Raw genomic sequence first — 23,314 nt, forward strand, 5'->3', positions numbered from 1 at the left:
TGCCTCTAGCTTCACTTCCCAGAGGGTCTCAGGAGGCTTTGCCATCCAGATGGACCCTCCCCAGGCCCCTCTCCCACCAGCAGTTCTAACAAGCTCCTTTCCCTCCAAAACCTCCTGCCTAATATCCAACCCCCCCACCACCATCTCCTACAGTTTCCTTCTTTCCTGCCTCCCTCCTTCCCTCTAAGGTGTATGAGATGCTTTGTGGGAAGCACTGTTTTGGGTGCTTTTTTGCAGATTATTTCATCTAATCTTCACAACAGCCCTGGGGCGCACTTAAGACTTCCCCCATTTGACCGATGAGGAAACCCAGACCCACACTCAGAGTCAGAGCTTAAATGACTCCTCCAAGTTACCAGAGATTTGGAACCCAGGTCTGACTCCAGAGTCTCTGCTTTATTTATCTATATTTTTGAGACAGGGTCTGGCTCTGTTGCCCAGGCTGGAGTACAGTGGTGCAATCATGGCTCACTGGGACTACAGGCACATGCCACCACTCCTGGCTAATTTTTGTGTTTGTCGTAGAGACATGGTGTTTCCATGTTACTCAGGCTAGTCTTGAACTCATGAGTTCAAGCAATCTGCCTGCCTCAGCTTCCCAAAGTCCTGGGATTACAGGCATGAGCCACCGAACCCAGTGAGCTTGTGCTTTTAATTACTCCACTGCCATTGGCCTCTCCTAAGGAAGACAACTCTCCACTCCCTAAACCGTCTCCTCCATCCACACAGCAGCCCCATCAACTTCACTCAGCTCCTGCTCCTTGCCTCACTGTGTGGGGCCCAGGAGACAAAGAGCTAAGGAGGAGGAAAGCAAGGGGAGAGGAGATGACTTCAGAGCACTCCTTCGGGGACACTGCTGGGTGTGGGTTTTGGAAAAGAAATCCTGACTTCTGCAAGGAAGAGGGCAGGGAGTAGCTGATGCTCAGTAACAAACCTCAAAGCAGCCCAGGTTATTTCCCATTGTTAAATGCCTGCTGCGTATGTCCCTAGCCACTGTGGGGAGTACATAAGGAGTAAAAGATCTAATTCCTACCCAATGAAAGAACGTAAGGGCCAGGCGTGGTGGCTTACGCCTGTAATCCCAGCATTTGGGAGGCCAAGGTGGGCAAATCACTTGAGTTCTAGGCCAGCCTGGGCAACATGGTGAACCTTGTCTCTACAAAAAAAATACAAAACTGAGTAGGGTGTGGTGGCACACATCTATAGTCCCAGCTACTCAAGAGGCTGAGGTGGGGAGGATCACCAGAGCCTGGGAGGCAGAAGCTGCAGTGAACTGAGACTGCACTACTGCACTCCAGCCTGGGGGACAGAGCAAGACTCTATCTCAAAAAAAAAAAAGAACACAAGGAAGCAAAACTGTACCATCAGATGTTAGATTGTGTGTTACATGCCAAGAGTTGGAAAGGACTGATCACAGGTGGGGTCGGCTTCATGAATGAGAAAGCCTGCAAGAAAATGTCAGGGGCTCGGCCAGTGCCACAGGTACCTGGGCAAAGGAGTGCATGAGACCAGAGAGCCATGAGCAAGAACAACAGGAGAGGGGCCAGACAGACCTTGAGTGAATCCTGACTACACGTAGGGAAGAGATATTTGAAAATGTTGTAAAAACCTTGGGGAGCCTTTGTGACCCCAAGTATAAAACAGAGATAAATGAGAGGACCCCCTTGATCAGGCTGGTCACTACAAAGACCAGTTAGTTATAAAGTACAGAAGGCATCTGGCATAATGTGTGTCACAGAATAGTCACGTGAAGCACATTTCACCAACTATGATTACTTTCTGAGTTTCTGAATAAAAAATGCTTCTTTCTGGCTAAAACGTCTTAACCTTTCAAATTCTACTCATGCATAGCCAGTAAAGTCACATAAACAACTACTGAGGAGGTGAAAGAAAAGCAGGTGGGAAATCCCCACTCCTTTCACATCTACTTCTCAGGGTGGGAAGGGCGGGAGGGGGCAAGGGATAAAAGACTATGCATTGGGCACCGGGGACACTGCTGCGGACGAGTGCACCACAATCTCAGAAATCACCACTGAAGAACTTTTCCATGCAACCAAACACCACCCGTTCCCCAAAAACTACTGAAATTTTAAAAAATTTAAAATATGTGTGTGTGTGTGTGTGTGTGTGTGTGTGTGTGTGTGTATATATATTTTTTTTTGAGATAGAGTTTCACTCTTGTTGCCTGGGCTGGAGTGCAATGGTACGATCTCGGCTCACTGCAACCTCTGCCTCTCAGGTTCAAGTGATTCTCCTGCCTCAGCTTCCCGAGTAGCCGGGATGACAGGCGTCCACCACCACATCTGGCTGGCTTTTTGTATTTTTAGTAGAGACGAGGTTTTGCTATGTTGGCCAGGCTTGTCTCAATCTCCTGGCCTCAGACGATCCACCCACCTGGGCCTCCCAAAGTACTGGTATTGGATTATTCCAGCACTTTGGAGATCCCTTGTCTCAATCTCCTGGCTTCAGATGATCCACTCACCTGGGCCTCCCAAAGTGCTTGGCTGGTGGCTGTGAGCCACCAGGCCCGGCCTAAAAAGATATATATATATATATATATATATATATATTTTTTTTTTTTTTTTTTTTTTTTTTTTAAACAGCACCAGGCTACATGGAGCCTTTCAACTCAATTCTAATTCACTTGAACAAATATTCATTGATTATCAAGATGTCCTAACCCCTGGACTGGGTTCCAGGGAAGCCAAGCAGTCTAACAGGCATGGGGAAGCTGCGGAGCCCCAAGGACCTCCTTCCCTGCTAGTCCCTGACTTCTTTAACTCAGTTTAGTGTGACTCTGGCAGAGTTAGAGAGTTAGGGAAAGTTCAAGGCACTCTTAGGATTTAACCCTAAGTTTCTTATGGTTCTCTGAGCTTCCCCCGTGTGCCCAGGTGGTCTCACATCTGCAAGGGCCCTCCAGGGTCAGGTACAATCAAGGATCTCATCACGCCCAATCTTTCCTCTGCCTACTTCTGGAGCCATACTTCTGGAATTTCCATATATAGCTACTTTCCTGAATTATACATAGTCACTGGGAACCTCCCCAATCTTCTGTACTCTGCAACTGCCATTTGCAAGACTTGGGAGAATGTTTCTGTCTCTGCCTCCTTGGGTCACACAGCACAGGTGTGGCTCACGTTGTTTTCATGCAAGACTGTTTGTGCCTTCATGGGAGAAGAGTCAGCCTGTTGTGAACAGCTTTCCTGATGATATCTGAGGGTTCTGCTTGCACAAGCCATGAGATGGAGGGACACAAACACCCAGTCTCTAAAGACTGCAGATTGGTGGCCAGAAAGAGGGTTTCTGGATGCCCCAATACCCTTGGGGTCTCTAAAGATTCGTTCTATAGGCATCTGTATTTGGTGTTGGACCTGGGAGATCCCTTGCCAAGTCCCAAACTCATCCTATGTAATGCGACACTTGGAAGGTAACTATTTCCTAGAGGACAGAGGAATCCCTTTAAAATACCTGTTCTTCTTTCCCAGTGGGAGTAACACAGAGATGCTATGAATCACCTGTGTTAATGGGACATCAGGGTCAAAAGGAGGAGAAAAGGCATAAGAAGGTCAGGGAAGAGGCACTGGTACAGTGATCCAACCAGAAGCACTGAGGTGAATGACCTAGAGGCCTTGTCTCTCCTCTGAGCCTGAGTTCCACTAGGAATTGAGCACCTAATCCTAATACCTGAGAAGCTTTGGAGCCCCACTCTTTGTTTCTATATGCGTTCTTTTTGCCCACCAGAAACTATTACATGGGCCTATCTGCTTAGGAGCCAGAGTAAGGTATGGGAAGAGGGCAAATGCGCCCAGGGCGGTCTTCTCCCTGTGTTAGCTTGGATACAGTGAGTCAGTCACAAGGTGTTAGTTAGGCTCCTCTGCCTGGCTCTTGGAAGATCATGACTCTTGCATAGAGTCTCCGAAGGGTAGTAAAGGGAGATTTAAGAGGACAAATGGAGGTTTGGATCAGAAGAGAAAAAACAGACACAATTACCCAGACTTGACTAGACATTCATGGGTCTTGAGAACATCCTTAAGAAATATAGTGCGCAGTGGTTCTCGGTCCTGGTGGAAAAACAGAAAGACAGGTAAGTGAAGCTGTCTGTGACATATCATGATCAAGACCAGCTGATGAATACCCCTTTCTCAGAGATGGCTGGCTAAAATCAGGTTGACAAATAACCTGGTCTCAAAATAATCATCAAGAGAAAAAAAAATCTGGCTGGGCAGAGTGGTTCGTGCCTGTACTACCAGGATTTTGGAAGGCCAAGGCTGGAGGACAGATTGAGGCCAGGAGTTCAAGACCAGCCTGGGCAACATCGTGAAACCCTGTCTCTACAAAAAATCCACCACTGTGCTCCAGCCTGGGTGACAGGTGACAGAGAAAGACCCTGTCTCCAAAAACAAGAAAAAAGACAAAACAAATCTAAGAAGATGCTGTGTAGCTGTGATTCTGACCACACAGCAACTCACTGTAGAGAGGACATTTTACTGTCACTGTAAAGATGTGTGCACAGAATGGATGGAGATAAGACAGAGGTGCCTTTGAAGTCTTTGTGTGCCTACATCTCCACTCATGCACACTCTCCTGTGGGTGTGCATCTGTGCACCTCTTAGTTTCCATGACCTCTCAGAAGGGCAGCAAAGCTACTACAAACCTGCTCACACTTGAAGTAGCAGATGGTAAAGTCATCAAGTGCAAAGAAGCGACGTTTCCAGCTCTTCCGCTATAATAAAAAAATAAAAGGCAGAACATTAGCAAGAGGTGCCTAGCATTGTGGAGGGTGTTCTCATGCTAAGCTCCCAGGGACCCAGCCCCCTGGAAATCCGGCCCCCACATTCAGCAGGGGAAAGGGCTTCTTCATATCAGGCGCAACACCTCTGACAGGCGGGGGCCAATGGTCAGTCCCAAAATCTCACCCTCAAAGGTGGAGGCTCCATGGAGGACTGAGGCACCTCCTGTCGATCTCCTCTCACCTGCTATGACTACAGCCACTGGTTCTGAGGAGTCACCAGAACCCCAGTTTAGCCCCTGTGCTGACACTCACCACATTCCCTTGCTTCACGCAGTAACCACTCTTAATGAGGGGAGGCCCGGTGGAAGCACGGCAGCCTGACGTGGGGATGTAACTCTGAGACCTTCGAAGGATGGCGTGGGACCCAGGCTCACTCCCTTCCTGCCCATCCCCACCGTTCTGCAAGGAAACAGTGTCAGGATCAGCGCCTCCCTGCCTCTATGTAGCCATAGCCCCATCCACCTCCCCCTGCCTGAATCTCTGGCCTCTTTGCCCTAAGTCAAAGAAGAAATAAATGGTGGGCACAGTGGCTCACGCCTGTGATCCCAACACTTTGGGAGGCCAAGGCGGGAGGATCGCTTGAGCCCAGGAGTTCTAGACCAGCCTGGGCAACACAGTGAGACCTGTTGCCCAGGTCTACAAAAAAAATTAAAAACTGCTTTAAAATTTTTGTTTAATTTTCATTTTAAAATTTAAAAATTAAAAAAAAGAATTACCCAGGCGTGTAGTCCCAGCTACTCAGGAAGCAGAGGTGGGGGGATGGCTTGAGCCCAGGAGTCTGACGCTGCAGTGAGCCATGACTGCACCACTGCACTTCAGTCTGGGCAACAGAGTGAGACCCTGTCTAAAAAAATTAAATAACAACATGCCAAAACCCCATCTCCACCAAAAAATAAAAAAAATTAGCCAGGCACGGTGGCTCATGCCTATAGCCCCAGATGAGGTGGCAGGATCCCTTGAGCCTGGGAAGGCTGAGGTAGGAGGACTGCATGAGCCTAGGAGGCGGAGGCTGCAGTGAGTCGTGATTATGTGTATCTGCACTTCAGCCTGGGTTACAGAGTGACACCCCAACTCAAAAAAAAAAAAAAAAAAAACTTACATAAATATAAATAATTAAAACAGGAAAATAAACCTTTCCTTTGCTCTGTCATGCACTTTACCGGGTAGTTTCACAGAACCAGCATCAGGGAGATTGGGCCGACCCAGAAGAAAGGGAAGGACAGAGAATGTGAACCAGGAGGGACACCGGGCTGGTTTCCAGCCTTGTTTGCCTTCGTCTATCCCATTTCCTACAGGCTTCACAAACCCTCATCTTCTGTGTCTCCTGTGTCCAGCACAGAACTGCACAGGCCATTCGGCTTCAAGATGCAGTGGCCTCCACTTCTGCAATGCTGTCACTAACACCCATGAATGGGGCTGTAACATGCCCTGCACTTCCCTGATGGCTCCACTGGCACCAGCTCCCCTCCAACTCCCACTCTCATTTTCCCCAGTACAGTGCTCCAAGCACATCACAGGCACACCATGGACACTTCTACACCCCCACTCCCCCGGCAGCCCCAGTCAGGCCCCTCACCTGGCTGATGGGTGTGTGGACCACCACCCCTCCGATGATCTCCGTCTTGTAGGCCACCTGTGGCTTCTTCTCCAGGGCTGCAGGAGCTGCTAAGCTCTTGAGAACTTCAGTGGTCATGGGTAGGCCCCCACCTTTGGGTACCTGGGGAGAGCGGCAGCAACAGTCAATGGGGAACAGATGTTTAGGAAACATGGGGAGCCCAAAGCAGAATGGGGGTGCCATGAGAAAAGCTAATGTGCCAAATTACAGTCAGACTTGCATGTCCTCCCCAGGCCTTCCGCAGTCCAAATCTGAATATGAGCGTCTCAGCCAGCAACGCCCTCCCCCAACACAGATACAAACTGACTCCAGGAATTTCTTGAGCACCTACTTAGGAGCCAGCCCTTCCCTGGCTAGAAACCCAAGATAAAGTGTCAGTGAAACACACATGGGTCCCCACCCTCATGGCACTTACATGCTAGTAGGGGGAATGACAAAAAAATACATAAAACAAACAGAGTAATTACAAGTGGTGGTGAGTGGCACAAAAAAGATCAAGGGAGCTGAGGCAGTGCACAGCAGGGGACCTGCTGGAAACGGAGTGGGCAGGGAGGTCTCCAGAGGAGGAGGCAGGGAGACACTCAAACGGCAACCTGGAGGGTGAACAGGAGCTGAGGGCCAGGTCTGTGGCTTCACCTTTGGGAGGCCAAGGCAGGAGGGTCACTTGAGCCCAGGAGTTCAAGACCAGGCTGGAGAACATAGTGAGATCCTGTCTCTACTAAAAATGGGAAGAAAAAAAAAAATAGCCAGGTGTGGTAGCACATAGCTGCTCAACAGGCCAAGGTAGGAGAATCTCTTGAGCCCAGGAGTTGGAGGCTGAAGTGAGCTATAATCACACTACTGTACTCCAGGCTGGGTAAGAGAGACCCTGTCTCGAAAAAAAAAAATAATAATAAACTAAGAAAAGAAATCAGGAACATGAAGCTGGGAGAAGTCATTCTGGGCAGATGGAACAGGTAAAAATGCATGCCTTGGTAGAGACAGAACAAGGGGTCCATGAAGTCTGGAGCCAGAAGGCGTGTGGTATAACCCTTCATCTCTCACAAACCACCTGAGCGACCTTTGGCAACCATCAGACCTCTCTAGGCCTAAACCGTCTCATGTATAAAATGAAAAGAGGAATAATATTTATCATAACCATTGTTGTGGTTATCAAATGATAGAATATATTAAATGCTTTAGAAACATAACTAAAAGAAAAACATATTACAAAATATTTTAATTAAGGCTTCCCAGGTGGTACTAATAATTATACACAGAACCCTTTTGGAAGAATGAGTTGTCTTTGTTCTTCCTTGACAGAGATGTGGTACCACAGCTGATCAAATCATCATAGAATTTTGTTGTTGTTGCTGTTGTTGAGACAGAGTCCCACTGTGCCGCCCAGGCTGGAGTGCAGTGGCATGATCTTGGCTCACTGCAAGCTCCACTGCCCGAGTTCACACCATTGTCCTGCCTCAGCCTCCCAAGTAGCTGGGACTACAGGCGCCTGCCACCATGCCTGGCAAATTTTTTCTATTTTTTAGTAGAGACAGGGTTTCACCGTATTAGCTAGGATGGTCTCCATCTCCTGACCTCGTGATCCGCCGGCCTCGGCCTCCCAAAGTGCTGAGATTACAGGTGTGAGCCACCGCACCCGACCCATCATAGAATTTTTATGGTTAGCTGGAAATCACAGGACAGAGGTTGCAAATTGGTGGCCCACCCACCAACTTTGCCCAAACAATGTTTGGTCAGTCATATGCAGTGTTTTTTAAAATCTGCATCTAAGTTTTGGGATATTTCACAGAAAAATCCAGATTTTCAGCTCTGCAGCAGTTCCCTTTTAGACAGAAAATACATTCCGTGTTTGCACAGTCTCTACCATTCTCCCCAGCAGAATGGGAGAGGCCAGGGGTCAGATGTCACTTATCCTCATTCTTGTTCTCATGTTTCTTCCTCCTTGCCCACTTCACTCATTTACACTAGAGTCTGCAAATGCTGAGGAAATCTTTCATTTTGTTAGAAAGAAAAAAAAAAGAGGCCCAGAACTGTTCAGTCATTTACCCAAAGCCAGGATTAACAGCTGAATGTCGGCCAGGCACGGTGGCTCATGCCTATAATCCCAACACTTTGGGAGGCCGAAGGGGGTGGATCACCTGAGGTTAGGAGTTCAAGACTAGCCTGACCAACATGGTGAAACTGTCACTGCTAAAAATACAAAAATGAGCTGGGCATAGTGGTGGGCGCCTGTAACCCCAGCTACTCAGGAGGCTGAGGCAGGAGAATCGCTTGAACCCAGGAGACAGAGGTTGCAGTGAGCCGAGATCACGCCATTGCACTCCAGAATGGGCTACAGAGAGAGATTCTGTTTCAAAACAAAAACAAAAAAACGGCTGAATGTCTACTAAACCCTGACTTCCCACCAGTGCCCCAGCATCACAATGCCCCACCTTTAGGAGAATGCAACACCCTACATCTATCTGCCGGGACGTCACCAGGACTTCAAGAGAAAAGCTAAGGTCCTCTCCCACTTCTACAGCTTTCAGAGTCAGAAAGACCTAAGGATCCAGACCCTTTCAAGAGCTCAGAGCTATATGAGAGACCTGTCATTTAGTGTCTGTTCAAAACAATAAGAGCACCCTGATTATGCTGGGCCCCTACAAAGATGACGAGACCTTCTCTTCCTGGACTGCCCACTCAGTTTACATAGACAAGGATGTCCTCTGCCCCCTCCCTACCTCTCCAAATCAGGCCAGAAATTCCGCCTTCTATTTTCCTTCTGGCTGAGAGATACCAACAGTTACAGTTTTTTTGGGCCTCCATTCAGTGCCAGGCAATGCACTGATAAGCTCTTTGCTGCATTATCACTAATCTTATCAACCAGGCATGATTTTCTCTTTATAGATGAGGTCAACTCAAGCTCATTAAAATCAAGTGATTTGGCTCTAGGACTGCCTGACTCCTTGTTGCTACATGTCACGACCTACCTAAGCTACTCTTTCTCATTTTCTGTTGAGTTCTGTTATTATGTAACCACATTTTTAGGGATGTTGATTTTTAGTTGATATTTAGTGATTAAAATCACCATGGAACAGGCAGAAATTTCCCCTAAATGACCCAGATGAATTCCTGAAACCCAGCAAAGAAGGAGGGAAGTAACTTTTTTTTTTTTTTGAGACGGAGTCTCGCTCTGTCGCCCAGGCTGGAGTGCAATGGCGCGATCTCAGCTCACTGCAACCTCCACCTCCTGGGTTCAAGTGATTCTCCTGCCTCAGCCTCCCAAGTAGCTGGGATTACAGGTGCCCGCCACCATGCCCGGCTAATTTTTATATTTTTAGTAGAGATGGGGTTTCACCATGTTAGCCAGGCTGGTCTTGAACTCCTGACCTCGTGATCTGCCCACTCTGGCCTCCCATAGTGCTGGGATTACAAGCATGAGCAACCGCGCCCGGCCGGAAAGTAACTTTTTAGAGTTCCCAGTGGCCAGAAAAGGAGGAACAGAAGCTTGGCTGCTGTGTTTCCTCTCAAAATCCCGAAGAACACTGTTTGTCACCGCTTATGCTCCGGTGTCATGCACTGCTTCAGATGAACATGCAGAGCCTTTCCAAAACTGCTTACGCTACCTGAGACTTCTTTAAGAGATGGGGTTTCACTCTGTTGCCTAGGCCAAAGTACAGTGGTAAAATCGTAACTCCCTGCAGCCTCAAACTTCTGGGCTCAAGTGATCCTCCTGCCTCAGCCTCCTGAGTAGCTGGGAATACAGGTGTTAGCCACCAGGCCTCGCTAATTTTTTTTAATTATTTTTATTTATTTATTTATTTTTGAGGTAGAGTTTCACTCTTGTTGCCCAGGTTGGAATGCAATGGCACAATCTCGGCTCACTGCAACCTCCGCCTCCCAGGTTCAAGTGATTCTCCTGCCTCAGCCTCCCAAGTAGCTGGTGCTACAGGCATGTGCCACCACGCCCGGCTAATTTTGTATTTTTAGTAGAGATGGGGTTTCACCATGTTGCCCAGGCTGGTCTCAAACTCCTGGCCTCAGGTGATCCACCCACCTCAGCCTCCCAAAGTGCTGGGATTACAAGGCTGAGCCACTGTACCCAGCCATTCACCCTTTCTCTTTTCATCACTCTCTCTTTTCACGGGTTTACCAAGGTTTATGAGAAAAAGAAGCTAATCAGCAAAACTGCTTATAGGACTCAATTATACTCAGGTTGGGTCTAGCAACACGAATACTAGATACGTGTACAAATTTCTTCTATACAGTTGTTCATAGGAACCCTGAGAAATCTGGGAAGATAATTTGCCACAGCACATAATAGTCACTATTGGAAGCTCCTCAAACATAAGCATTTCTGACTGTATGATACAGAAACAAACTTTTCAGCATACAAGCCATGATCTATATAAGCCAGGAGTCTGCCTGTCTTATTGATTAAAAGTCTAGTTTTTTCCAAAACATACAGTTTTCCCTCTCCATCCTTCCTACCCTCTTCCTTTCTTTTTCTGTATTTCTAAGGAAAAGGAAAGGAATTCTTCATGAGCCAACTCAAGGAAAAAGAACACACTTGTAGGACAGTCCATGAACTAGCTCTGTGATGCTTTTAAACAGAAGGCTTTTCCAGGACAGGGAGGCAGATGGCTTGGACTGACCCTGCAGGCAGCCTCTGAAAGTAAGAAGAGTATCCCCCCAAGCTGGGAAAAAGTTCTGCCTTCTCTCCCCATATGCTTTTCCCGTTACTTGACTTTTCACAGTCAGCAATCCATTTTCCAATCCTACCACATTCTGAATCAGCATCCCAGAATCACCCAAAACATGACTGACCGGGAGCCCTCCCAGGAAGCACAAAGGGGACGCTCCATGAACTTCCCCTTGAACTTGATTCAAACTCAAACTCTCAGTTCAACTTGTGCTTGGTAAGCCAAGGAACAAGAAGAGGTGGGAGAGAACTGGGTACAGACCGGGATCCTGGGAAAGTCCCCACTGCCATCTTGGTTTTCCCCAACCCCAACAAGGCCACAGCCTGGGAAGAGGCACTTTTACTACCCCCAGAAAACAAAAGAAACCAAACTTACGGTGATCTTGCTGGCTTGGTTCAGGGCTTCAACCCAGTCCTTCATATCTTTCTGGTCATTGGCTTGAAGGAAATATCTCTGAGACAGGGCATTGATAACTACAAAAGCCACAGAAAAGAAGGGAAGATATTCCCGAGTCAGAATACAAGCAACACAACAAGTCTCCACAAAGCTAAGGTGTTTGAGGGAGAAAGATGAGTGAACTCCACAAAGCAGAACAAGAAATCTCCCATGATGCTAAGTCATTTGCTTGGGAATTTAGGAAGCCTCAGGCCACACCTGCTCACTCTCTTTCCCACCTTTAAAAACATCCCATTGGCCACAGGAACAACACCTGACCGTGTTAACAGCAGCCTCAGTGCGTTGTTCTGCAGTGATGAGGCTGCTGGTCTGCCATCAACAAGACACAACTGTGAACCGCATTCTGGCGGTGCTAATACGTTTACTGTCATCATGGTATATACAGAATTTTGGACCCATGCTTGGTCTCCACTGGCACAAGTGGTCTGGACTGGGAGTCTTGTCTGTGGTTGGGAAATAGAACGAAGCTTTCCTGAGATCAAATCTGTGACCTCGGCCTCACTCTCAACCTGTTCTTTCCTCTGAGCATTACATTAAGTCAACAATTTACTTCCAGGTTCATTATTATTACACTATAAATATTTTTAGATCTGATAACCACAAAACGTGAGTCATTTCTGAGCTTAGCTATGAAATTTGCAAGAAATAGAAGAATGAGGGTACCAAAGAAGTTTGAACTAATCTGAAGTGGGGAGAGAGAATAGCTCAAGGGAATATTTTATTCTCTTAGCATAAGCTTGAACTGTAGGAGGTGAGTCTCATGGGGTAGATGCAGAATTCATCCCTTCATTCATTCATTTGACAAATATTTACTGAGCACCTACTATGCGCTAGGAACCATCTTTAAGTGTTGAGGATACCACAGTGACAAGGCAGAGGAATATCCCTGCCTTTGTAAAACTTACATTCAGGACCACCCCAGATAGGCAATAGAAACTATTTGTTAGCATTTGCTCATAGCACTTAGCACAGTTCTGAGAACATAGTAGGAGCCGAGTAACTATCTGATGATGGATTCATTGAATTCACTGACTGCTTCCTGACTTGAGGCACCCGTGCACGGTGACTCTGCTTCCTACACCATCCCCCAACATGTCACTCTTTGGGTAACTGAGACCCTCAACAGAATTCTCCTTCCTTTGTCTTATCCCCTTCCTGGCACTGCCATCTGCCTCTCCTCTGAGTCCTCCATCTTTTCTGAGCACACCATTTCTCAGCTCTAAAATAAGGGTTTGCAGAAACTTCTAGTGGACATTTTGCACCTGCCTTGTGGCATCAAGAAAACTGAAATGCATATGGACAATTATTAAAAGAAATGATGATGGACATTGATACGGTTTGGATCTCTGTCCCCACCCAAATCCGTGTCCCCACCCAAATCTCATGTTAAATTATAACCCTCAATGTTGGAGGTGGGGCCAGGTGGGAGGTGATTGGATCATGATGGGTCGTGGGGACTGTTTCTCATGGTTTAACACCGTGCCCTGTGCTGTCGTGTCATAATAGTGAGTTCTTGTGAAATTTGGTTATTTAACTGTGCGCAGCACCTCCCCACTCTCTTTCTTGCTTCTCCTCTAGCCCTATAGAGCCTGCAGAACAGTGAGCCAATTAAACTTCTTTTGTTTTTTTTTTTTTTTTGAGGTGGACTAGAGTGCAATGGTGCGAAATCAGCTCACTGCAACCTCCACCTCCCAGGTTCAAGAGATTCTCCTGCCTTAGTCTCCCGAGTAGCTGGAATTACAGGAACCCATCACCATGCCCAGCTAATTTTTTTGTATTTTTAGTAGAGATGGGGTTTCACCATATTGGCCAGGCTGGTCTCACTCCTGATCTCAGGGTGATCCGCCCGCCTCAGCCTCCCAACATACTGGGATTATAGGTGTGAGCCACCAGGCCTGGCCAAACCTCTTCTCTTTTTAAATTACCCAGTCTCAGGTATTTCTTTATAGCAGTTCAAGAACAGACTAATACAGATATGCTAATTATGCATTATGTACCCCATGAATATGTACAATTATTGTCAATTAAAAAAAAAACTAAAACCAAAAAAAGAAAGAAAACAGAAATGTTATTAGTCCCTGGACCTCTGTCCCTACGTTATTAACAACCTTTGCAGCAAGACCAGGGAAAGCAATATCACTTGACACCCAGGACCGTCACTGTGATTTAAGTCACTCATTGGCACAGGGTATAGTCACATGTGATCACAGGACTGTCTCCAAGCAAAAGAGGAAGTTGCCATATCAATATTAAACAAGTCCCTCCCCTGGCTCAGTACTTACCAAAGCAAAATGGAGTTTTTGGTTTCTGCTTTGGGGTAGCTATGCTCACCTAAATCAAATAAGAAATAAAAGAAACATGAATATGTTTCTTACAATGTTGAAAATTTCTTACTGTGAAATTTCTCATACATGTAGAGTACAATAAACATGTCTACATTTTTTAAAAATAATAATTAAATGAAAACTCTGTACTCATCATCCAGATTAAGAAACAGGCATTATCAGTCCTATTTCTTAGAAGCCCTGTGTGCCCCTCCCTGATAGAATCCCCACGCACCAGAGATAACCACTATCTTGAGGTCTGTTCATCTTTACAAACAGACTTTTGTTTATTATTTATTTATTTATTTAGAGGTAGGCTCTCACTCTGTCACCCAGGCTGGAGTACAGTGGTGCAATCATAGCTCACTGTAGCCTCCAACTCCTGGGCTCAAGTGACCCTCCAGCCTCCACCTCCTGGCTAATTTTTTTTTTTAAATGCCCCTATGCCTCGCTAATTTTTTTAAAAAAGAAAAATATTTGCAGAAACGGGGTTTTGCTGTGTTGCCTAGGCTGGTCTCAAACTCCTGGGCTCAAGCAATCGTCCCGCCTCAGCCTCCCAAAGTGTTAGGATTACAGGCATGAGCCACTGCGCCCAGCTCCAAAAAGACTTTTAAAAGCCACTAAGTCCTGACGGAAACCTATCCTGGCCTCATTCACACTAGCAAGATTCCACTCCTCCCCTCCTCTTTCATCCGCCAACCCTCTCCCTAAATCATTCTCCAAGCTAAAGGCAATATTGCCACAAATGCATGGATTCCAATCAGAACGGTCAGAGAGACGAAGCAGCAGGCTGCACGCTGCACTCAGACACAAGGAACAATTGCCTTTGCATCTGCCCTGATGGCCTAACCATGAAAATAAGCACCTTCCAGGTGCCCAGAGAGGGGCTGATGGAATCGGAGAACATGCCTATACATCTCAGGGAAGGGCATGAAATAGAGGAGGTATTTCTACACCTCCTATTGCTGCATTTCATCTTGCTCTGGCAATCCTACCCCTGGCACGTACACTCCTGAGTATCTGCATATGTGAACTCACATCATTCAGGCTCAAACAAAAGAAAAAAGAAAAGCAACTCACATTCCACCATATGCCCACAAAGATTAGGAACAATCCTTGATGGAGGCTGAGCCTCCCTGGAGCCAGCCTCCACCACTAGGCCTCTAAAGAGACAGTCACCTTCCCATGGGTCCTAGGCCGGGGACTATTCACATGATGTCACAGTCCTCCCCTGGATACCATTCTCTCCATCCCTTTCCAGCCAAGGGTATTCTTCAATGTGTCCTCACCTAGGGGCTCCAGGAGTGGTTCCCACTTTATTTTATTTGCTTGTGGGTGTTTTTGGGTTTTCTTTCTTTGAGACAGGAGGCTGGAAGATCACTTGAGCTCAGAATGAGACCCTATCTCATTCTGTCACCCAGGCTGGAGTGCAGTGGCGCAATCACAGCTCACTGCAGCCTCGACTGCTCAGGCTCAAGTGATCCTTCCACCTCACCCTCCTAAGAAGCTAGACTACAGGTGTGTGCTACCACACCCAGCTAATTTTTCTATTTTTTTTAGAGATGGGGTCTCGCTATGTTGTCAAGGCTGGTCTCAACCTCCTGGCCTCAAGTGATCCTCCTGCCTCAGCCTCACAAAGTTCTGGGATTATAGGCATGAACCACCACAACCAGCTGGCTCCTACTGTAATGGGCAGCGTTATCAGAAGCCAGGTGCTAAAGAAAAAGTCCTGAATTGAAATTAAAGTCTCTTCCTGGCTGACAGCAGTTAGGGTCTAACAATGACTGACTCACCAGTCTATCTAGGTTCTTACTCTTGGCTCTATGTTCTTGCTATACAGCTGCCCAGATTCCTTAACCAAAATTAATATTGCCCCAAATAAATGGGAACTGAGGTAGCATTTTATAAAAGATCAAAAGAAGATCAGGCAGTCAGAGACAGAGAGTCTCAAATGACAGGTGTTGAAGCTGAATGACCTCCACTTCCTGTTCTATCAAATAAAGGATCATAATGCCATGTTTTCATAGGGTTAACAAAAGGGTTAAATATGATAGTGCAGGTAAGACAGCTATTCCTCCACAAAGAATCTGCTCAACCCAGGGGGGATTATTTATAGCTTTTGATACCTCATTTCCTTTGAAGTCTCACTCCACACATCAACACAGGCGGTGTCCCGCCTGGAACTACGGGCAAAACGCTGAGGGCCATGAGTTTCTCTGGGCTTGCAAAACTGTATGAAACCTGAAAGCCTGGCCTCCTACATACAAAGTGAAGATGCTATATCTAGTGTTAATAAATGCCTACGTAACATTCTATCAACCTCCCTGACAATTATTTAAATTCATACAAGATATTACATCAAGTAAACGTCATTAATTTTTCAATGAAACATTTAAAAATTTTTCATTTGAAAATAATTGGTACTGGGCCGGGCACAGTGGCTCACACCTGTAATCCCAGTAGTTTGGGAGGTCACAGCGGGTGGATCACTTGAGGTAAGGAGTTCGAGACCAGCCTGATCAACATGGTGAAACCCTGTCTCTACTAAAAATACAAAATTAGCTGGGTGTGGTGGCACATGCCTGTAATCCAGCTACTTGGGAGGCTGAGGCAGGAGAATCACTTGAACCTGGGAGGCGGAGGTTGCAGTGAGCCGAGATCCCATTGCACTCCAGCCTGGATGACAGAGCGAGACTCTGTCTGAAAAAAAAAAAAATACTTTAGATTTTCTTAGCTCACAAGAATCCTTTTGTGTGTGTGCAAGATGACTGCCCAGAAATTAGAGCCAGTTACAAACTGGATGAGTTACTCAGAGCCAAATCATTCCAAAAGTAAAATGATTAAAATCCTTTCAAATATTTTATATATATATTATGGCCAATTATATTTAATAAGGGATATGCATTTTGAGATGTGAGGTGGAAGCCACAGAGCCTAAAAAAGACCTAAAAAATGAAAATTTGAGCAAAAGTAAACCCACTTATCCCAAGTTCAGACACAGAGGATCCAAATTCCTTTGTGTGTGAACTCACAGGTAAGAGGACGTTGGTGGCTCCTTAACACAATAGCCCAGGCTCCTAGGCATCTTGCTTCCTGGATTTCTGACCCCCAGCCCCCCATTCAGTCTAGACCATGGCGTAGGCTTCTGGCCCGCTTACACCTGAGTGTTGATCTGTCAGTAATTCATTTTCTTGCTTTGGCCCTCGGCATCCACATTCCCGCAGTCCTCTGGTCCGTAACTCCTGGTTGTTCTGCCCCTGATCTCAGAATAATCCTGACCACAGCAGAACTGTGTTTGGCCACCCCAGCCCTCAGAACCCACCTATCTCATGTCTCCCCTTCTATTTCCAGCTTTATTTATTTATTTATTTATTTATTTATTTATTTATTTGAGACAGAGTCTTGCTCTGTCGCTCAGGCACTGGAGTGCAATGGTGCGATCTTGGCTCACTACAATCTCTGCCCCTCCTCCGGCTTCAAGTGATGCCTCAGCCTCCCAAGTAGCTGGGACTACAGGCACCCACCGCCACACCTGGCTAATTATTTGTATTTTTAGTAGAGATGGGGTTTCGCCTTGTTGGCCAGGCTGGTCTGGAACTCCTGACCTTAGGTAATCCACCCACCTCAGTCTCCCAAAGTGCTGGGATTATAGGCATGAGCCACCATGCCTGGCTTTTTTTTTTTTTTTTTTTTAAGAGATGGGGTCTCACTCTGTCTCCAGGCTGGAGTGCGGAGGTGCAATCATGGCTTATTCAGCCTCAAACTTCTGGGCTCCAGCAATCCTCTCAACTCAGCCTCCCAAGTAGCTGGGACTATAGGCACTCGCTAATTTTTATTTTTTAATTTTTTTTTGTAGAGACTGGGTCTCACTATGTTACCGAAACTGGTCTTGAACTCCTGGCCTCCCAGAGTGCTGGGATTACAGGCATGAGCCACTGTGCCCAGTCTACTTCCAGCTTTAGAAGGACATTGAAAAGCTGGGTACTCCAAGCCCCTTTCTGGCTTATTAGGAGAATTGCCTTTTCTCTGAAAAACTCCTATTTGTCACTGACTAGAGAGAGCACCACAGGCGGACAGTTTTCACTGCTTGGATAACAAATGCTCATTTTGACTACAACTGATTCGTCAGCCTGTGCTGTGAGAATGTTACCCATGGGTTTATTATGGGAACTGGAGCCTTCAAAGAGACAGTCTGGCTTCGTGTTTGTTTGTTTTCCTCTGTTTATCCAGTTTTGGTTAGGAAGCATGTGAGAGTGCACGCATGAGTGCATGCGTGTGCAACCATCATTGGCCTCATGCCTAATGGCTTACCAACTCATTGCTGAATTAACAGCATCGGTTCTAGTTCTGCCCTGATTGGCTCATTGCAAGGGTAAGACCGTCAATGTCTCTGATCAGCTTCACAATAGGTGAAGCCAGAGTAAAAACACTATTCCTCTTTGCCACAGAGTGGCAAAAGAGGACAATGAAATGATTTCTACCTGTTGTTGAGTCCCACGGAAAGAAAGGCCAAGGTGGGGCCGGCCACAGTGGCTCCCACCTATAATCCCAGCACTTTGGGAGGCCGAGGCAGGCAGATCACCTGAGGTCAGGAGTTTAAGACCAGCCTGGTCAACATGGTGAAACCCCATCTCTACTAAAAATACAAAAATTAGCTGGGCATGGTGGCACAAACCTGTAATCCCAGCTACTTGGGAGGTTGAGGCAGGACAATCACTTGAACCCAAGAGGCAGAGGTTGCAGTGAGGCAAGACTGCACCATTGCACTCCAGCCTGGGCGAGAGAGTGAGACTTTGTCTCAAATAAAAAAAAAAAGAAAGGAAGGCAAGGAGGAAATCTAACTTATCATGGAGATGTGGTGGCTTTGCCTCCTCTCATGAAGAGGTGTGGCTGCAGGCGGATGAGGTCACCCGACCGTCTGACTCCAGTGAGGCCACCAAGGTGCAGCCATCCACACAGTCGAGGTGGCCACAGCTGAGGCTCTGCACAGCAGTGGTTGCCTGGTGGGTCCTGTGAACACCCCAGCAGCAAGCAGAGGTCAGGGATGTGAGCAAAGAGTGGGCACAGGTCCCCCATAGAGTGACGCAGACAGGGCTGCTCCACAGCTCAACAGACTCTCAGGAACTTGTGCTTATCAGATCAAACACAGACCACAGGAGCTGCAAGCTCGTCAGCGGCCAGGCACGGCTAGGGCCAGCCCCACCCTGTCTGCCCATGGCCGGAAGAGGAGCTGGGGCCCCTCTGGCAGAAGCAGTGGCAGCAAAACAAGGTCTCCTACTCTGCTGCAGCCTCTGCCCTGGTATCTGGGGATGACCTTGCCCCACGAGGTGGCATCAGGAGCAGGGGAATAGCAGCCACCTACACGGGATAGGGGTCTCTGGACCAGCTTCAGGAGGTTAATGGGCTCCCTGAAATTACAGGCAAAAGCAGGGTGTGTCCATACACTTATGCATTTACCTGGAGAAGGCATCCATGAATTTCATCAGCCTTGAAAAAGGATCCATGATCCCCCACAAGTTCTTTCTGAGAGGTGGCTGAAAGCAAGGCCCTGACAACTGGGACACAGCTGGGGGTGGGACAGTGGGGTTGGCTGTGCAGCTGGTGAGGTGGAGGCAGAGGTCAAAGGGCAGCTTTAATTATTTTCTAGTTTGCTAAGAACTGTTTCTGTTGCCGTCGATGCTCTGGATGACATCCAATCATCACTTTCATCTCTGTCTCTCCAAAGGACCAGGGCCAGACGCCCTTCCTCATCTTCCTAACACCAGCCCTCAGCAGACAGCAGAGAAGCACACACCCTGAACAGACAGCCCACACGCTGCCCTCTGGCCAGGCCACCTGACACGGTGGCAAGTGCTTTCCTCCAGGATGGAATACCTAAGGGTTAACAAGTAATGACCTGGAATGCAGAACTGGAGAGTCCAGCGCCTCCATGGCTAAATGTCATCCTGGGAAAACCCCCTGCTTTCTGGCATGGAGTCAGGCAGGAGTTAAAGGCTCTGAGCTCTGTGTAACCCGACCCAGTGGCAGCTGTGGGTTTTGCAAAATGCCCACCCAGCCCTGCCTTTCTCGGGAAGGGACTAAACAGCAGGTCACCCTTTCTAAATGAGGCAGCCTCCAAGGCTGACAACTCTAAAACCCTCATCTGAGCTGCATTTATAAATCACGATTCAGCAGGAGACTGAATTCATTCTTCCCCAACCAAAAAAAAAAAAAAAGTCTTCCCAGACCCTCTCACACAGGAGAGGGTTTCAGTTTTCCTTTATTACTGCGAGGTTCTCTGCTCCTCTGCTCTCAATTGTCCATCTTCGACCCTCCTGGAGAAATGACCTCAGGAGCTCTCAGCAAGACAAGGACAAGCCAGGGAGGGCGGGCAGGCCTGGGCCTCTGGCTGCTCTGGCCTGGGGAGACAGCCACATTTCCCACCACAAGGCATGCACAAATTGCGGGCAGCTGTGCTAGCAAGGCTGGACTTGAAAAGGCCCTTCCCCCTTCCCTGAGGTCATTCTCTCCCTCTTTAATCCACCCTGACGCTGCCCTGCATCTTGTGCCTTTGTACCGAGCTGTGTCTGCCTGACTCTGCCTGCACACCACAGGCACAGGGGCCGGCTGCCTCCAGCCAAGGGCGTCCTCTCCTCCAGAGTCCCCCAGTCCCCTTCAGGTTCATCTCCTGACCCGCCAGGGTGCAAGGCTCCCAAAGCTTGTTACAAGATGGAGCTAGTAGACCCTTGGCTCAGGGGCTCCCAGGCCGCAAGCCCCTGAGGATGAAAGGGGATGCACAGGGCAGAAGAGGCTCCCAAGAGGCCTGCAGTTCGGGTGTGTGGGGAGCATAGGACTTTCGAAACCTCAGTGCTGGCGGGATGCCACCTGGCTCTCCTCACTGTACAAAGAGTTCCTCTTTCTGGGGAGGCTCTAAATCTCCCGGCCTTTTTATCACTGCTGCATCACAGGTCAGCAGTGGCGCCTGCTCCAGGGAGGGGCCACTAATAGAAGCTGAATTCAGCAGTTACATGTGGGCACCGTTAACCAGTCCCCACCCCAGCTCTCAGCACAAGAGACGGCCTGCTCCAGCTCCTTCTGTACAAACTGGACTGGGGGTGGCCTGGCAGCCACCTGCCCCAACCCCCAGCAGTTATCTGGCTGCTGAATGTCTTCCTGGCAATCTGAGTAGCTTCTCAGGGCCTTCTTAGCCTTCCCTCCACAGTAATCCTGTCCAGGTGAATGGCAAAATTCCAGTGAAGCCCCAACACTTTCTGTTTGACTGTACCCTTTGAGAGAATCCTTCACAGTTGCTGGATTTTTGGTAATTGTTTTCGTGTTCTCTTTCGTCCCAATTACAAAAAAGGTCATGGGTCATGTTCCACCCCTACCCCAGTTCCTCCACCATGTAACACCTCCTACGCAGGAGCTGAGAGCATTATGGATTGATGTCTTCAAGCAGTAAGAGGCTGTAGGTCCACTCTCCAACAACTTGCTAACTACATACCTCTACAGCCACCCATCAGCAGCTAAGCTTCCATAGGCAGTGCGTGGGGTCAGAGGAGCATTTCAACACCATGCAACATCCCAAAATACTAATGCCCAAAGGACTGGACACTTTCCCTTGCTTGGAAACCAGATCCACTTACAGAGTATGAATTCCCAGAGTTCCAGGTCAACATTACCTTCGAGATGTAGGTCAGCTGCAAAGCTCCAACAGCTCCTGCCCCCATTGCCAGATTCTGAAAGACACATAATTTTCATTTTAAGAAGGCTGTGGAAACAGCACCAACAGACAGAAGACCAAGATTCTAGCTCTGTTTATGCCACTTCCCTGGCAACACTGAGCAAGGTACTCAACCATTCTTTAACTTGCATTCCTCACCTGTGAAACAGTGATGATAATTCCTGGATAATGATTCAGGATTCCTGATGGAAACCTGTGACATTAACATTACCCTCAAGCCTTATCTATTATAAAGAAATACTCTAGTAAAGTGGTAAAAGTGTGTGCTCAGGTTGGGCATAGTGGTTCATGCCTGTAATCCCAGCACTTTGGAAGGCCAAGGTGGGAAGATCACTTGAGGCCAGGAGTTTGAGACCAGTCTGGATAACATATCAAGACCCCATCTCTACAAAAATTTTAAAAATTAGCTGGGTGTGGTGGCTCACACTTGTAGTCCCAGCTCCATGGAAGGCTGCGTTGGGAGGACTGCTGGAGCCCAGGAGATGGAGGCTGCAGTAAGCCATGTTCATGCCACTGCACAACACAGCACACCCTATCTCTAAAAAAAAAAAAGAAAAAAAAAAAGCATAAGCTCCACTGTGAACAAGTTCCTTAACCACCAAGCCTCAGCTTTTCCTTCTGTGAAACAGGGATAATAGCACCTACTTCATAAGAAAGCTGTAAAAATGAGTTAATACATTTAAGAAGGCCAGGCACAGTGGCTCACATCTGTAATCCCAGCACTCTGGGAGGCTGAGGTGGGACTATCACCTCAAGTAAGGAGTTTGAGACCAGCCTGGACAACATGGCAAAACTCCATTCCTGCTAAAGATATAAAGCTGGGCTTGGTGGCTCGCACTTGTAGTCCCACCTACTGGGGAAGCTGAGGCAGGAGAATTACTTGAACCTAGGAGGTGGAAGTTGCAGTGAGCCGAGATCTCATCACTGCACTCCAGCCTGGATGAAAGAGTGAGACTCCATCCCCCCAAAATAAAAAAATAAATAAATACATTTAAGAGCACTTGGAATTGTCCCTGTATGTAGAAGGCTCTCAGCAAGTGAGAGCTGTTATAGTTTTTGCGTGTGCCCTGAGATCTCACTGACTCTGTCCTGCTTTATGCCAGTTCAACTTATTTTTATAATACATAGGATACAAACTCATGCAATATAGAAATAAAAATATATATATATCTGTTCAGCCCACCTGATAGGGCTATTATGAGTAGCAAAGGAAAGGTGTCTGTACAGTGTAAAACATGAAGTGAATGCACTATCACGACAGCAGGAGACTCACGGGCACCAGGTCTGACAATGTGCTGTATCCTGGCACACCATCTTTGGCTTTCTATTGTCCCCATTGGCAGGGATGAAGCAGCGAAAACCCAGGGCAGTTCCATGCCAGAGTCACAATCAAGGTCAGAAATCACAGCTCTGGGGCTTCAAATGCCGACCATTCCCCCATGAATCTGAGACTCCGTGCATAGCTCCTGCTGACCTCTTAAATTGTTGCCAAGAAAAATCTCTGAAGTCTCCATTACCTGGGGTCCTCTCAAAGCAATAAAAGAAGGTGAATCTTGGATAAAGGGAATTTAGTAAATTTACCTAAAAATTATCAGTTAAATGACCTATCTGGAGACAGCCTTAAGAAGTGTCTCAGCGGGCAGATCACAAGGTCAGGAGATCGAGACCATCCTGGCTAACACGGTGAAACCCCGTCTCTACTAAAAATGCAAAAAATTAGCC

The 23,314-nt window shown here is 47.4% G+C and overlaps 1 protein-coding gene across 4 annotated transcripts in view; it reads right to left on the reverse strand.

The window, feature by feature from the left end:
* PLEKHA2 (pleckstrin homology domain containing A2) overlaps nucleotides 1-23,314 on the reverse strand; it is a 74,909-nt gene that overhangs the window by 17,116 nt on the left and 34,479 nt on the right. For all 4 annotated transcript variants that reach the window (XM_030937521.1, XM_030937522.1, XM_030937523.1 and 1 more), the window contains 7 exons: nucleotides 21,531-21,587; nucleotides 13,828-13,876; nucleotides 11,465-11,562; nucleotides 6,369-6,509; nucleotides 5,045-5,191; nucleotides 4,655-4,723; nucleotides 3,991-4,061 (listed from right to left, as the gene is read on the reverse strand). In XM_030937521.1, coding sequence (XP_030793381.1) covers nucleotides 3,991-4,061; nucleotides 4,655-4,723; nucleotides 5,045-5,191; nucleotides 6,369-6,509; nucleotides 11,465-11,562; nucleotides 13,828-13,876; nucleotides 21,531-21,587 — 632 coding nt within the window. The remainder of the gene's footprint in view (nucleotides 1-3,990; nucleotides 4,062-4,654; nucleotides 4,724-5,044; nucleotides 5,192-6,368; nucleotides 6,510-11,464; nucleotides 11,563-13,827; nucleotides 13,877-21,530; nucleotides 21,588-23,314) is intronic.

The sequence above is a fragment of the Rhinopithecus roxellana genome, chromosome 9 (assembly GCF_007565055.1).
Source record: "Rhinopithecus roxellana isolate Shanxi Qingling chromosome 9, ASM756505v1, whole genome shotgun sequence".
In the NCBI taxonomy this organism is placed as follows: domain Eukaryota; kingdom Metazoa; phylum Chordata; class Mammalia; order Primates; family Cercopithecidae; genus Rhinopithecus; species Rhinopithecus roxellana.